The 11,203-nt window shown below is 35.4% G+C and overlaps 2 protein-coding genes across 4 annotated transcripts; one reads left to right on the forward strand and one right to left on the reverse strand.

Annotated features, from left to right (window-relative positions):
* Window positions 1-438: 438 nt before the first annotated feature.
* On the forward strand, window positions 439-3,199 carry LOC131609654 (F-box/kelch-repeat protein At3g23880-like). Of its 3 annotated transcripts, none has more exons than XM_058881427.1 (3): window positions 439-1,169; window positions 1,265-1,713; window positions 2,081-3,199. In XM_058881427.1, exons 1-3 carry the CDS (start codon window positions 965-967, stop codon window positions 2,084-2,086), a joined length of 660 nt encoding a protein of 219 aa, XP_058737410.1. In that variant the 5' UTR covers window positions 439-964; the 3' UTR covers window positions 2,087-3,199. The 3 variants fall into 3 exon arrangements, with proteins under 3 accessions (XP_058737410.1, XP_058737409.1, XP_058737408.1); XM_058881426.1 differs by having other exon boundaries at window positions 439-1,141; XM_058881425.1 differs by having other exon boundaries at window positions 439-1,713; window positions 2,081-3,196.
* Window positions 3,200-3,617: 418 nt separating this feature from the next.
* Window positions 3,618-9,213, reverse strand: LOC131609653 (C-terminal binding protein AN-like). Its single transcript, XM_058881424.1, has 7 exons — window positions 8,486-9,213; window positions 7,208-7,361; window positions 6,976-7,106; window positions 5,058-5,828; window positions 4,885-4,932; window positions 4,609-4,722; window positions 3,618-3,953 (listed from the first exon to the last, which is right to left on the reverse strand). Exons 1-7 carry the CDS (start codon window positions 9,041-9,043, stop codon window positions 3,873-3,875), a joined length of 1,857 nt encoding a protein of 618 aa, XP_058737407.1. The 5' UTR covers window positions 9,044-9,213; the 3' UTR covers window positions 3,618-3,872.
* Between the last annotated feature and the right edge of the window lie 1,990 nt (window positions 9,214-11,203).

The raw sequence follows: 11,203 nt of genomic DNA on the forward strand, positions 1-11,203 counted from the left end.
ACGTTAACATTTATATTTATATAGTTTATGTTCAATATATACTTATATAGTATTTATTTAGTATTAATTTAATAACGTTAATAATATATATAATTCAAAGTAATTGATTAACAAAGTAATCTGTCCAGCCTAGTGGTTAGGCGCAAGGAATTCTTATTGAAGGGAGTGGGTTCAACTCCCACTTCCAACATATTTTGCTTATTTAAAAAGTTTTAATAAATAAAAAAAATACATGCCACGTAAGCATTTTGGATGACTGGATCTGACGAAGACGAAGGTAAAAAATGAGAGAATCTTAAAATGTTAGGGGAATTCTTGCAACTTTTTTTTTTTGCAGGGGGATTTTTTAAATGACGCCTATATGGCAGGGGGCAAAATAGGTATAAATTTCTGATAAAAATAATTTATATTATTACATAATTGAAGAGGCTTGTAGAATATACTATTATGTCTTCATCTCCGCTGTTCATCTCTGACGATCTCATTTATGAGGTATTATCTCTTCTCAAAGTGAAATCAGTTCTTCGATTCAGATGTGTTAGCAAGAATTGGGATACTCTAATTTCCGATCCCACTTTTGTTAAATTGCATCAGGAGAAATCAGCAAAACAAAATCCTCACTTCTTACTCATCACTGAACATAAAACACATATCCAAGGCGAGTCACCCTATGATAGTGATGATGAATGTGAGTACGAATGCGGTGTCATTCCCTACTCTGTAAGCAGCTTACTCGAGAATCCCTCGTTCGACCTTTCCGTCGACTCTTACTACTTGGTCCAACATAAAGGATGCTCTAATATAGTTGGTTCCTACAATGGATTGATCTGTTTAAGTGGTGAATCATACGGCCGCGAGTATTATGAGTGTTGGTTCCGATTATGGAACCCAGCCACCCAGGCAACATCGCCAAAATTAGGGTTCTTACGCTTATTTCACAATCGTCCCGGCTGCGCTGCCGATAATGGCTATTTCAATTTTACCTTTGGTTATGATAACTCTACAGGCACTTATAAGATATTTGCCTCACGTTACGTTTTTCGTAAAAGGAGAAGCGAGGTCAAAATTCTATGTTTGGGTGATGATGTTTGGAGAGATATTCAAACTTTCCCTGTTGAGCCCTTGTACTATTGTAAAACTGGTGTGTCTTTCAAAAGCACTATTAACTGGTTGGCCATTCATAATATAATTTACTACAGCTGTAATAGTTATAAGTATATTACTACTGATCAGTTTTTGATTGTTTCGTTTGATTTGAGGACAGAGACATACAATCAGTACTCATTGCCTCCTGAATTTGATCAAGTTCCACCTAGAGCTCCAATTATTGCTGTGTTGGGAGACTGTCTTTCTTTTTCTTATTTTTCTTATGAAACCGAACTTATTATATGGCAGATGAAGAAATTTGGGGTCGAAGATTCTTGGTCTCAATTCCTTAAAATTAGTTGTCACTCTCTTCAAATTCATTATGACTATAGTGAATATATGTTGTTTTTTTTTGAATTGGTTCCACTATTTCTTTCTAAGGATGGTGATACACTTATACTTAAATGCTTTCAAGAAGACCAAGAAATTCTCTATAATAGGAGAAATAATACAGTAGTGCGAACAAAAATTACTGCAACTACAACAACTACTGATGATAGAACTGTTCATTCTATCTCTTGCACAGCCAATGACCATATTGAAAGCTTAGTTTCAGTTTTTCTGAAAGTAAGTTCCTCTTCCATCGTTTACATGTTGGTAGTTATGTTAATTTGTATATGTTGTTTTCTTAATTATCAATTTTGTGAATATTCTTTTTTATGATTGGTTAGATTGATTTTATTTTCAAGATGATTTCAAAACAGCATTATCATAAGTAGTAGTAACAGATCTGATCAACATTGTCACATTGATTTATTAGAATAGGTCTTTCACCTCCTCATGTCATGATTTTCCTTAATATTCGTTGTTCTATTTTATAATTTTGTAGATGGAACTATAGGAGCAGAATTATATCCTTTGATTTAACGAAAACACTGAGAGTATATTCAATGTGTTTTCCTTCTTTTACATGCATTTGCGCGTGTGATTGCAGAGTTAGGAAGACCACCAAGAGCTAATATAGTGTGGGAATTCCGAGTTTAGACAAACGGCAGCTAAGGCAGTGTCTGGGGAGGAAGAATTGCAGGGGGTGCATATATGAGAGACAGACATTTTTAAATACTTAATTTATCCTTGAATGGTTTTGGCAAGAAACAATGATTGTAGCATCAGTTTTGGAATGCCGCTGTCACTCATATGAGAAGGCAGCTTCTTTTCTGTTATTTCAATTTCATTGTTTCCTACAAATTATTTGGTTATATTATTCTCTTGCAGTTATATCACTTCTCAGATGCCATAACTTAGGATTACCACAGTTAGCATTTATTTTTAGTTAGGCCTTTCAAATGTTTGAAGGTTTGATTAATCATATCAACTGTGAATATTAATGTTCATCATGTTTTGATCATCTGAGTTTAGCCAAGTCATGAGTGGCTATAATTCTATGGTTTTAACTCTGTTGGGAAGCTGTACTTTGTATTTATCTCTTCATGGTGATTAGTTAGGAATACGAGTGAATCTCTTTCCACTCTTGCCATGAATGACGAGAACAATGAAACGAAGGAGAAGATAGTTGAAAGTAGTGGATAATAACCCCCTGCATAAGAGAGAATCATTCTTCCCAACTTACATAAGCTGGATTTACTGTTTGAGTATCGCAATCGGCAATTGAGAGTAATTGCTCAGGAATTTGCGATGTAACGGCATATTTCGTTAATTGCATACCACAATACACCTTCAACTTGACGCTACTATTAGCAATAGTTTGATTCTTCAATTTTTTACATTGTTTGAAAGTAAATTTGACAGCAACAATGACTTTTTCATGATCACATAAGGACATATTTCTTTATTTGCATGCCTCGAAGCACACCTTCAACTTGATGCTTCTTTTAACAATAGTTTAATTCATCAAACCTGACTTAAATTCTTTGTTTGAAAGTAAATTTGACAGCAACAACGACTTGTTCACGGTCGCATAATAACATATTTCATTATTTGCATAACTCAAAGAACACCTTAACTTGATGCTTCTATTAGCAATAGTTTGATTCATCAAACTTGACTGAAGTTTGTTGTTTGAAAATAAATTTGACAGCAACAATGACTTGTTCATAATCAAGTAACATATTTCATTATTTGCTAACCTCGAAGCACACCTTCAACTTAATGCTTCTATTAGCAATAGTTTGATTCATCGAACTTACAGAAATTTGTTGTTTGAAAGTAAATATGACAACAATGAATTGTTCATGATCACTTGTAACTGGTTCTATATTAAACTTACTAATTTTTCAAAATTGCCCATCAATTATTCAGACTCTTTATTAAATAATTAATAATATTTGTAAGAAAATACACAAAGCAACTAATAATTTAGAAAGTGCTTATAAAGAGGAGAAGAAAACATCACTAAATAGGGCTCACATATGTACAAACTAAAACCGTTATCAATCCCTACACAGCCTAGTGTCAGATTTGATTTTCAGGCACCTAATAACAGAGATTTGGGATTAAAAAACACTGCAAAATAAAATATAAGGACAAGGATCAATTTCATCATCACTCCAACAAAATTTCATCACCAAAGTTCCTCAACAAATGAATTTTTTAAATAAAAGAAAAAGAAGCACAAAAAATAATACTTATGCTCTACACTACTACAATTACATTCCAATCTTTCACATACATTTGAAAGATCAAGGTGACACTAAGCTTGTTCTGTTTTAGTATAATACAAACCCAAAATCACTAGCAAAGACTTCGGAGAGCAAACTTTTGTCATGTTAGAAGTTTTCAATCCAACGTGTTATTCCATCTTCATCTGAAGTTGCCAATACCTCAATGTATACATGATCCAAAACAGCCTAGTATTTATATTATAAGAAACACAGATAAATTAATCAATTAGCAGAAAATTTATAAACCAAATTCTCAAGTTACAAAGCATCATATCCATTTGATAAACTTAGATAGAATAATGAAGAAACCAATACCAATTTAAGGTATGTGTATGCATAGTGTAATGTTCTGAGAATGACTTATGTTTGTTTTAAGTTGCTAACAAGGAGAGAAGACTTGTTTAGTAAATACATGTGATAGAGAGAAAATGAAAAGAAAACTAAAAAAATGCATTTTAAAAAATAGAAAGTTCATTGGCATTTCACTTTTATTTAATGTTAGCTATGTTTTCAAAAATTGTAAAAGAAGATGGTGGGAAAAGTATTCCCTTGTGTTTATTAGTTGAAGTGAAAATGAAAACCCGAAACATGGAAGGTAAAAGTCCCCTAAATCATCAATAAACAAAAACATCATTACATCAATTCCTGCTCTTCTTCCCTGTGTTGTGGTTTATCATTTCAGTTTCCAGAAGCCATTAGTTTCTACCATAAAATAAGCCCTTAAAGCATATATTCTATAATCAGTGCTACATAGTTCTATATGTCTCCAACACATGCAAAGCCCTTAAACAGTCAGTAGATAGCAGGGAAACCATTTGAAAGGATAACAAAGAGAACTTACAGAAGGGTTTCTACAGTTCACCAGTCTCCATTCATCTATGGAACTTTCCAATGTCCAATTCTCCCAGACATCAAAACTATGACTAGCAAATACGAACTCCATTCTTCTATTGATCTGCAAAAACGTGTATATACCCAAAGAGAAGGCATCAACTGCATTAGCAATGTAATGATATAAATAATAGAGGGAGTGTTGTATCCCAATCTTAGCTTTCATCTAAAATATACTACTCAAAAACAGCAAAACTGAAAACTCCAAGCATTATAATGCAATTACCTGTAATAATTTTCCACCAGCAGCAAGAGATCGCAAGCCAATTGTGTCCTGAAGCACATGCATTAAAAGTTGAATTTAAAAATCAAGACACCTTTTACAAGTCTAAAATACTTGATGAAATATAGGCTGGACCAAAAGCTTCTAGGATAAGTGTAAGGAGCCTTCAAACAAACCTTATTTCTGAAGATTATAAGGAACTGTGCAGCAGGATCTCTTTTTGACACATCTGGCATGGAATCAAGGATCCAACCTCCGCCTTTAACTCTTTGCCTTGATACATAAAATGCAGCGCGGTCTGTGGCATGCAGAGCAATAATACATCCATCTTTCAAAAGTTCAGTAGATTTTCCACTAAGTCTTGCGCTTGACTTTAGAGCTTGAGTAGAAATCGGATCTTGTATAGATTCTACTGGAGTCTTTCTACTTCTTGAGTCTTCAGAGCTGGAGCTCAAAGCTTGATCACTGCCACTCATAGCAGTATCATCTCTCTGGGATGTTCCCTCTTTCTCCAGTGCAGAAGGATCTGATTTTTGTTGAGACTTTTGACGGATATGCCTCTTTTTGGCCTTTTTACTTGACCTGCTGCGCCTTCCTTCAGATCGAGCAGATGTACTCAGAGTCAAACTTGAAACCTGATGCTGGGATGAAGACTCTTTGACTTCACCTACTTTATTTTGGGAGCTTTCAGGATTTGAGTAAACATCATCTAATTGCTCTCTAACAATAATTTGTAGAGCATTTTCTTTGTATTGTTGATCAGATTGTTCATTTTCATCATCCACCTCACTCTCTTCTTCTGCGTCAGACAGAGCATTCTTTGGAATAATTCCATCAATGAAGAATGTCTGCAATATAGATATAGCTTTCTCCCTTATCTCCATCCAAACCTCTTCACTGTAATCAGCACTTCGAGGAAGTATCAAAACATTAGGCATCTCCTTAACCTGAAAAAGAAATACAGTAATATATGTTAATATTACTTTTTTATTTTAGGCATATTTGTTTAAGCTTAAAAGTGATTCAATTCAATGATACAGTATTCTTTTAGAGCTGTTAAACTTTTGAGAAAAACATTTAAGTAGTTTTTCTTTAGATTTCTTTTTCATTTTAAAAAACTTGCATAATTATTACACTTTTAACACGCCTTTAAATTAAATTAAGAACTGCTTCTCTTTCAAAAAAAAAAAGCAACTAGACACTAAAACCTTCACTGATATACATTAACAGAGATATTCTAATCAACATACTATAGAGGCCAGCAAATGTTAAAAATATTTTGCAAAACCAATATTCCAATTAAATTGTCAATCTTTTGCAAAACCAATATTTTCCTAATAAAGTTTCTCATTCATTCCATCCTTGCTTTAATGAAGAATTATAAAACTCTAAAAATAGTAATGCTATTTTGTATTAAATTTTCCATACAAAAAATCAAGAACTGGTTAGTGAATGGCTAGGGTTACTGGATTACCATAGATAATGAATACTGAATAGGGTAAATATAAATTTTAAAGCAACAGGTGATGTGATATTTCGTATAACTTTTGTAAAGAAACACACTTCCATCCTGATTATCATTTTCCATTCTAAAATCAGTTTATACCAGGTCCTGTTTATGGTGTACCAGCAATATTCACCTTAGAACACCATCATTACTTATAATCATTTTTTGTTGAAATTTTTCTAGGTGGGATAGGGTGCCATTTGTTATTGTTCAGTATGCATGTTTAAATCAACATTGTAACTGCCACTGAGAAGGTGTCTTTTACTATGAGAAGTTCAATGAATATCACACAGATAGATGGATAGATGGATGTATGTGCAACAACTGCAGGCATGTGCTGGCATAAAATTGGTTACACCGCAGTGAAAAAAATAAGTCATGTAGTTATTAGTTAGTGATCCTAGCTAGAGAATAGTTCTGTTCTTCTTATGGATAGATGGATGTATGCCCAACAACTGCAGGCATGTGCTGGCATAAAATTGGTTATACCGCAGTGAAAAAATAAGAGATGTAGCTATTAGTTAGTGATCCTAGAGAATAGTTTTGTTGTTCTTTTGATGGATATACAAAACCTAAATTTACCATACCCATGCTTCCATCCATTGAGGCCCTTCTGCGCCATCCAAAGCACATCCAGCTATGGTTCCATCAATCAAAAGCTGCTTTAAAGCACAATCATCTAAAAGCTGACTACTACCAGTATTTACAAGAAAAGCACCTGTTGAAAATTACAAAGATAATAAATTCATGAAGTGAATTCAAACCAAAATATTCAACAGACTCAAAGGAAAATCTTTAAAATATAAATAAAATACATACCAGGCTTTACATGTTGAAGGCATTCCGCACTAATAATCTGCATTGTCTCATTTGTTAGAGCACAATGGAGCGATATAAGGTCACTTGCAGCAAGTAAATCATTAAGTGTATCCATTTTCCGTGCTGCCGGAGGGAAGTTCATTTTTCCTTGTCCCTGGGAGACAAAGATTGTAAACAAAGTTAGGCAAAATCATAAAATCCAGTCATCTGTTCAGGATTAGCATTTGGTCTGCACAGAACTTGGCTAGAAGTCCCTGGTTCAAGTCATGATAAATTGTCCTTATATCCCTCTTAAATTAAATATTGTTTAAGGTTATGCACACTTCTTAAGAAAATCATAGAATGTACATATTCCCATGATATAATGAGCTTCCTTGAATAAATACCATTAGGGTTTATTTAGAAGTTTAGTAGGAGAGGGTTTGAAAAAAGGATGGGTGAAATGGAAGGACTTGAGTGCTTTGGAAGGTGATGGCTTTGTGAAGTCTATTTTTCTTCTGAATACAAAATCCCCCTAATTTCGGAGACCTCAAAAATTGTATTGGAGGAAAACTTTAGAGGGTTTAGATAAATTCTTAATAGTCAATCTATGTTGTTATCATATTCTCAATTCATCATAACATTCATATATTATTCTCTACGAAAAAATACGCTCAAATAAGGGGTAAGATATTTCTTTGTTTTCCTCTTCCCTAAATCAAGCTACAAGTGGTCTATTGATAGTGATGGCGGAGAGCCAAAATGCCGCAATAAAGCCCGACATACGGCACTGCCATATCTGCATATGGCATAGTGGTGTCACCATCCTACACATATTTGAACATGAGGGAGAACCAAAAATCTGCCATGGTGCCGCCATGACCACTATTTCACAACACTGATTGATAGTGTCACAAATGTGCATAGTACTGCATATGAATAGAACATACATTCATGTTGGAACAAAAGAAATAATAGGGCACAAAAATCTGAAAACAAATATAACATTTACAATTACATGAAGCAATTAGCTCATGTTAGAAACAGAGTATCTCATTCCAATTTCTCTAAATTAATATGTAAATCGAGAACTCCAAACTGCGCAAAAACTAATAGTTGTTCAATTGTTTTCAACAAAAAGATAATCAATATCATCAACAGGAGAAGAATGTCGTAACTAATCACTTGTTAATCACGAAATCAAATCATGTAAATACCAATTAACATTTTAATTTTCAACCATAAAAATTGCTCAACTAAAAAAAGAAAGAAAAACAAACTGATTGACGAAGAAAGTACCGAGTGAACATCGAAATAGAGGACGCTCATTTTGAAAGCCAAGCTGCGAGTAGCCAAAGCCCTAGCAGAAGCAGATCTACCAACGATCCCAAGAACAAGACCACGGCACCGCCGCATCCCTCGGCAGAGAGGCTGAACGGAGCCTAACCAACCGGACGCAGAAAGCGCGTGGCGAGAGAGCAAGTGAGTGCGACGGAGAAGACCAAGGAACAACGCCATCACGGTGTCAGCGATCTCCTCGGCACGGGAGGTGTCCACATGGATTAGACGGAGACCGAGGTCAGCGGCGAGGGAGGAGTCGACGGAGCGGTCGGCGGAGCCAAGACAGAGGATGAGGTGGTAGGAGCGGAGCCGGCGCTGAGCTGCGCGTGGGAGATACGCGAGAGAATGAAGGAGAACTGCAGCGGCGGACTCGATCTTGCCATCGGAGAGACGGCTGAGAGGAACGTGCTCGACGGCGGCGACGCCGGAGAGGGAATCGAGTTCGAGGGAACAATCTTCGACGCAGTTTAGGGTGACGACTAAGGGGAGTGGCGTAGAGTTGCTACGGTGAGGCATTGCCGCACAGGATTAGATCTCGGTCCCTTGTTGTTTCCCAGTGACCTCCTTAGTTACAGTTATGGCTTCACTCTAAGACGGGAAAGCGCCTATAACTGTGGGATTTTGTTTTAAAAAACTATCAACTTTACTCATACTTTTCTTCGAACAAGGAGTTTACGTATTGCAATTGAATTTAATTGATATAGCACTTCTTTAAACTAGCCATTCGATTCAATCAAAATGATATCTTTGAAAAAAATTATATTAAGAAATCAATTTTTTTCAAAACTTATAAAGTTAAAAAATTATATTAAGAACTCAATTTTTTCAAAACTTCAAAGCTTTTTTCGTCCTCTAACTTTAACTCGGGGTCCATTTTGGTCCCATAATTTTTAAAAAGTTCAAATAACTCCCCTATCTATTAAAAACGTAGCACAAGAGTCATTTCCGTCCAACACAGGCAAACGGACGTTTGTAGAAGCTTATGTGGCATCTTACGTGGACGTTACTGTACTCTTCTCCTTCGTTAAAAGGAATTGGGGGCTAGGGTTAAACCAGATTCTTCTTCCTCTACCAGATTCTTCACAAATTAGGGGTTAGGGTTTGCTTGATTCCAGTTTTTCGAGATTGGGAAGAAACTGGGGGCTAGGGTTTTGCAGAAACATGAAGTCGTCTCAATGTTCGTCACATATCTTAGCAGGTAGCCATGAAAGTTTGAATTCTGAGAATTGTAGGAATGCGAATCTGCTATGTAATGTTGTGGTATGCCATTGTGGAGCTAAAGCCACCCTACGAAAGTCAAAGACAACGAAGACTTTTGAAAGACAATTTTGGGGATGTCCCAATTTTAAGGTATGTTAAGTTTTTAGAGATTGTTGGTTTTTCGAGTTTATGGTAATTTAACATCAATCTATGGCACATGTAGGGACCTGTGAATCCTGGGTGTGGATTTTTCGAATGGTATTTGGAGGAAGTTGTAGATAAAGATGGGCATTGTATGCAACATATGGTGGAAAAGCTTGGGAACAAATTTGAAGACCTACAAATGGATGTTGTCAAAGTTAGATTGTCAATTGAAGAGATAAAGAAGGAGACTGATCAAATTCAAAGGCAACTGAAGAAGATGATGAAATTGGAAAAAATTTGTAGCTTGATGATTGTGATCATGTTATTGGTTTTGTGTTTTTTTAAGGTTTAGGTGTTGTTGAAAGAATATTGGAGTACTTTTAGATTATCGTTTCCTCAGGGATTGGTGCGATATCACTGCCGTTCTATAGTTTATGTTGTCTTGAGTTAATGTTACTTTGGTTTTGGGTTTGCAAAAGATCATTCAACAATTTTAGTAGCAAGGATTAAATTAAAGAAAGTTCTAAGTTTTAAAGAAAAGTATCAAGACTTGATTTCATCAACCTATAATTTGTATATCTTCCTAACAACATGCGTATGAATTCGTTATCAATCAATATCTCACGTATCGTTCATCTATACCGTTCGTTTCCGCAACATTATAGCAAGATTTACTTGATTGTTCAACCAAAGATTTCTCAATCGATTGAACAACACAAATAACATTTATAAACCAATACGAAGTGATTATCAACCATTAATTCCATGTCTAGACTTAATGTTTGATAGATGATAGAGTTAGGTCAAGATTCAACTATTGTATTTCACAAACATTTAAACCATAGAAAGATAAGATAAAGCAAACTAGATCATCTATATTAATTAACAACTTGTTCATACACAATATTTATAAGGAAAACATACAAAAAGTAAGGAAGATTACATCAAAGCCTTGACACAAAAGTGTTTAGCTATCCATTGACATGGTAGCTTGCACAAGAAGGAGGGAATGAAAGATAGCAAGCATCAACGGTAATTTATCGACGATCAATGCTTCGATTCTTCGATTCCAAGTCAAAATACTGAATTTAGGGTTTCTTGGCTCTCAAATTGGTCTATCATTCCAAAAAGACAGAACTGATCTATATATAGAAAAACCAGAATCTGTGCAGCGCGCGACGCGCCCTCTTGCTCGCGGCGCAAGCTCTTCATTAAATGAACAAACCGCCCAAGCGCGCATCGTGCGCTCTTGACCTCGCGACGCGCGGATGCCACTGACTTTGACTAAAAATTTCCTTAACAGCGCGCGACGCGCGCTCCTAGCTCGCGACG

Source organism: Vicia villosa, linkage group LG6 (assembly GCF_029867415.1).
Source record: "Vicia villosa cultivar HV-30 ecotype Madison, WI linkage group LG6, Vvil1.0, whole genome shotgun sequence".
Classification (NCBI taxonomy): Eukaryota; Viridiplantae; Streptophyta; class Magnoliopsida; order Fabales; family Fabaceae; genus Vicia; species Vicia villosa.

What these genes read in the sequence shown, in the direction of transcription:
- LOC131609653 (XM_058881424.1), bottom strand. Translation starts at nt 9,043, where the DNA reads ATGCCTCACCGTAGCAACTCTACGCCACTCCCCTTAGTCGTCACCCTA. An exon ending in CCTTCAACATGTAAAGCCTG is followed by an intron (nt 7,107 to 7,207) that starts GTATGTATTTTA and finishes AATTTTCAACAG; the next exon opens with GTGCTTTTCTTGTAAATACT. An exon ending in CTCAATGGATGGAAGCATGG is followed by an intron (nt 5,829 to 6,975) that starts GTATGGTAAATT and finishes TTTCTTTTTCAG; the next exon opens with GTTAAGGAGATGCCTAATGT.
- LOC131609654 (XM_058881425.1), top strand. Translation starts at nt 448, where the DNA reads ATGTCTTCATCTCCGCTGTTCATCTCTGACGATCTCATTTATGAGGTA.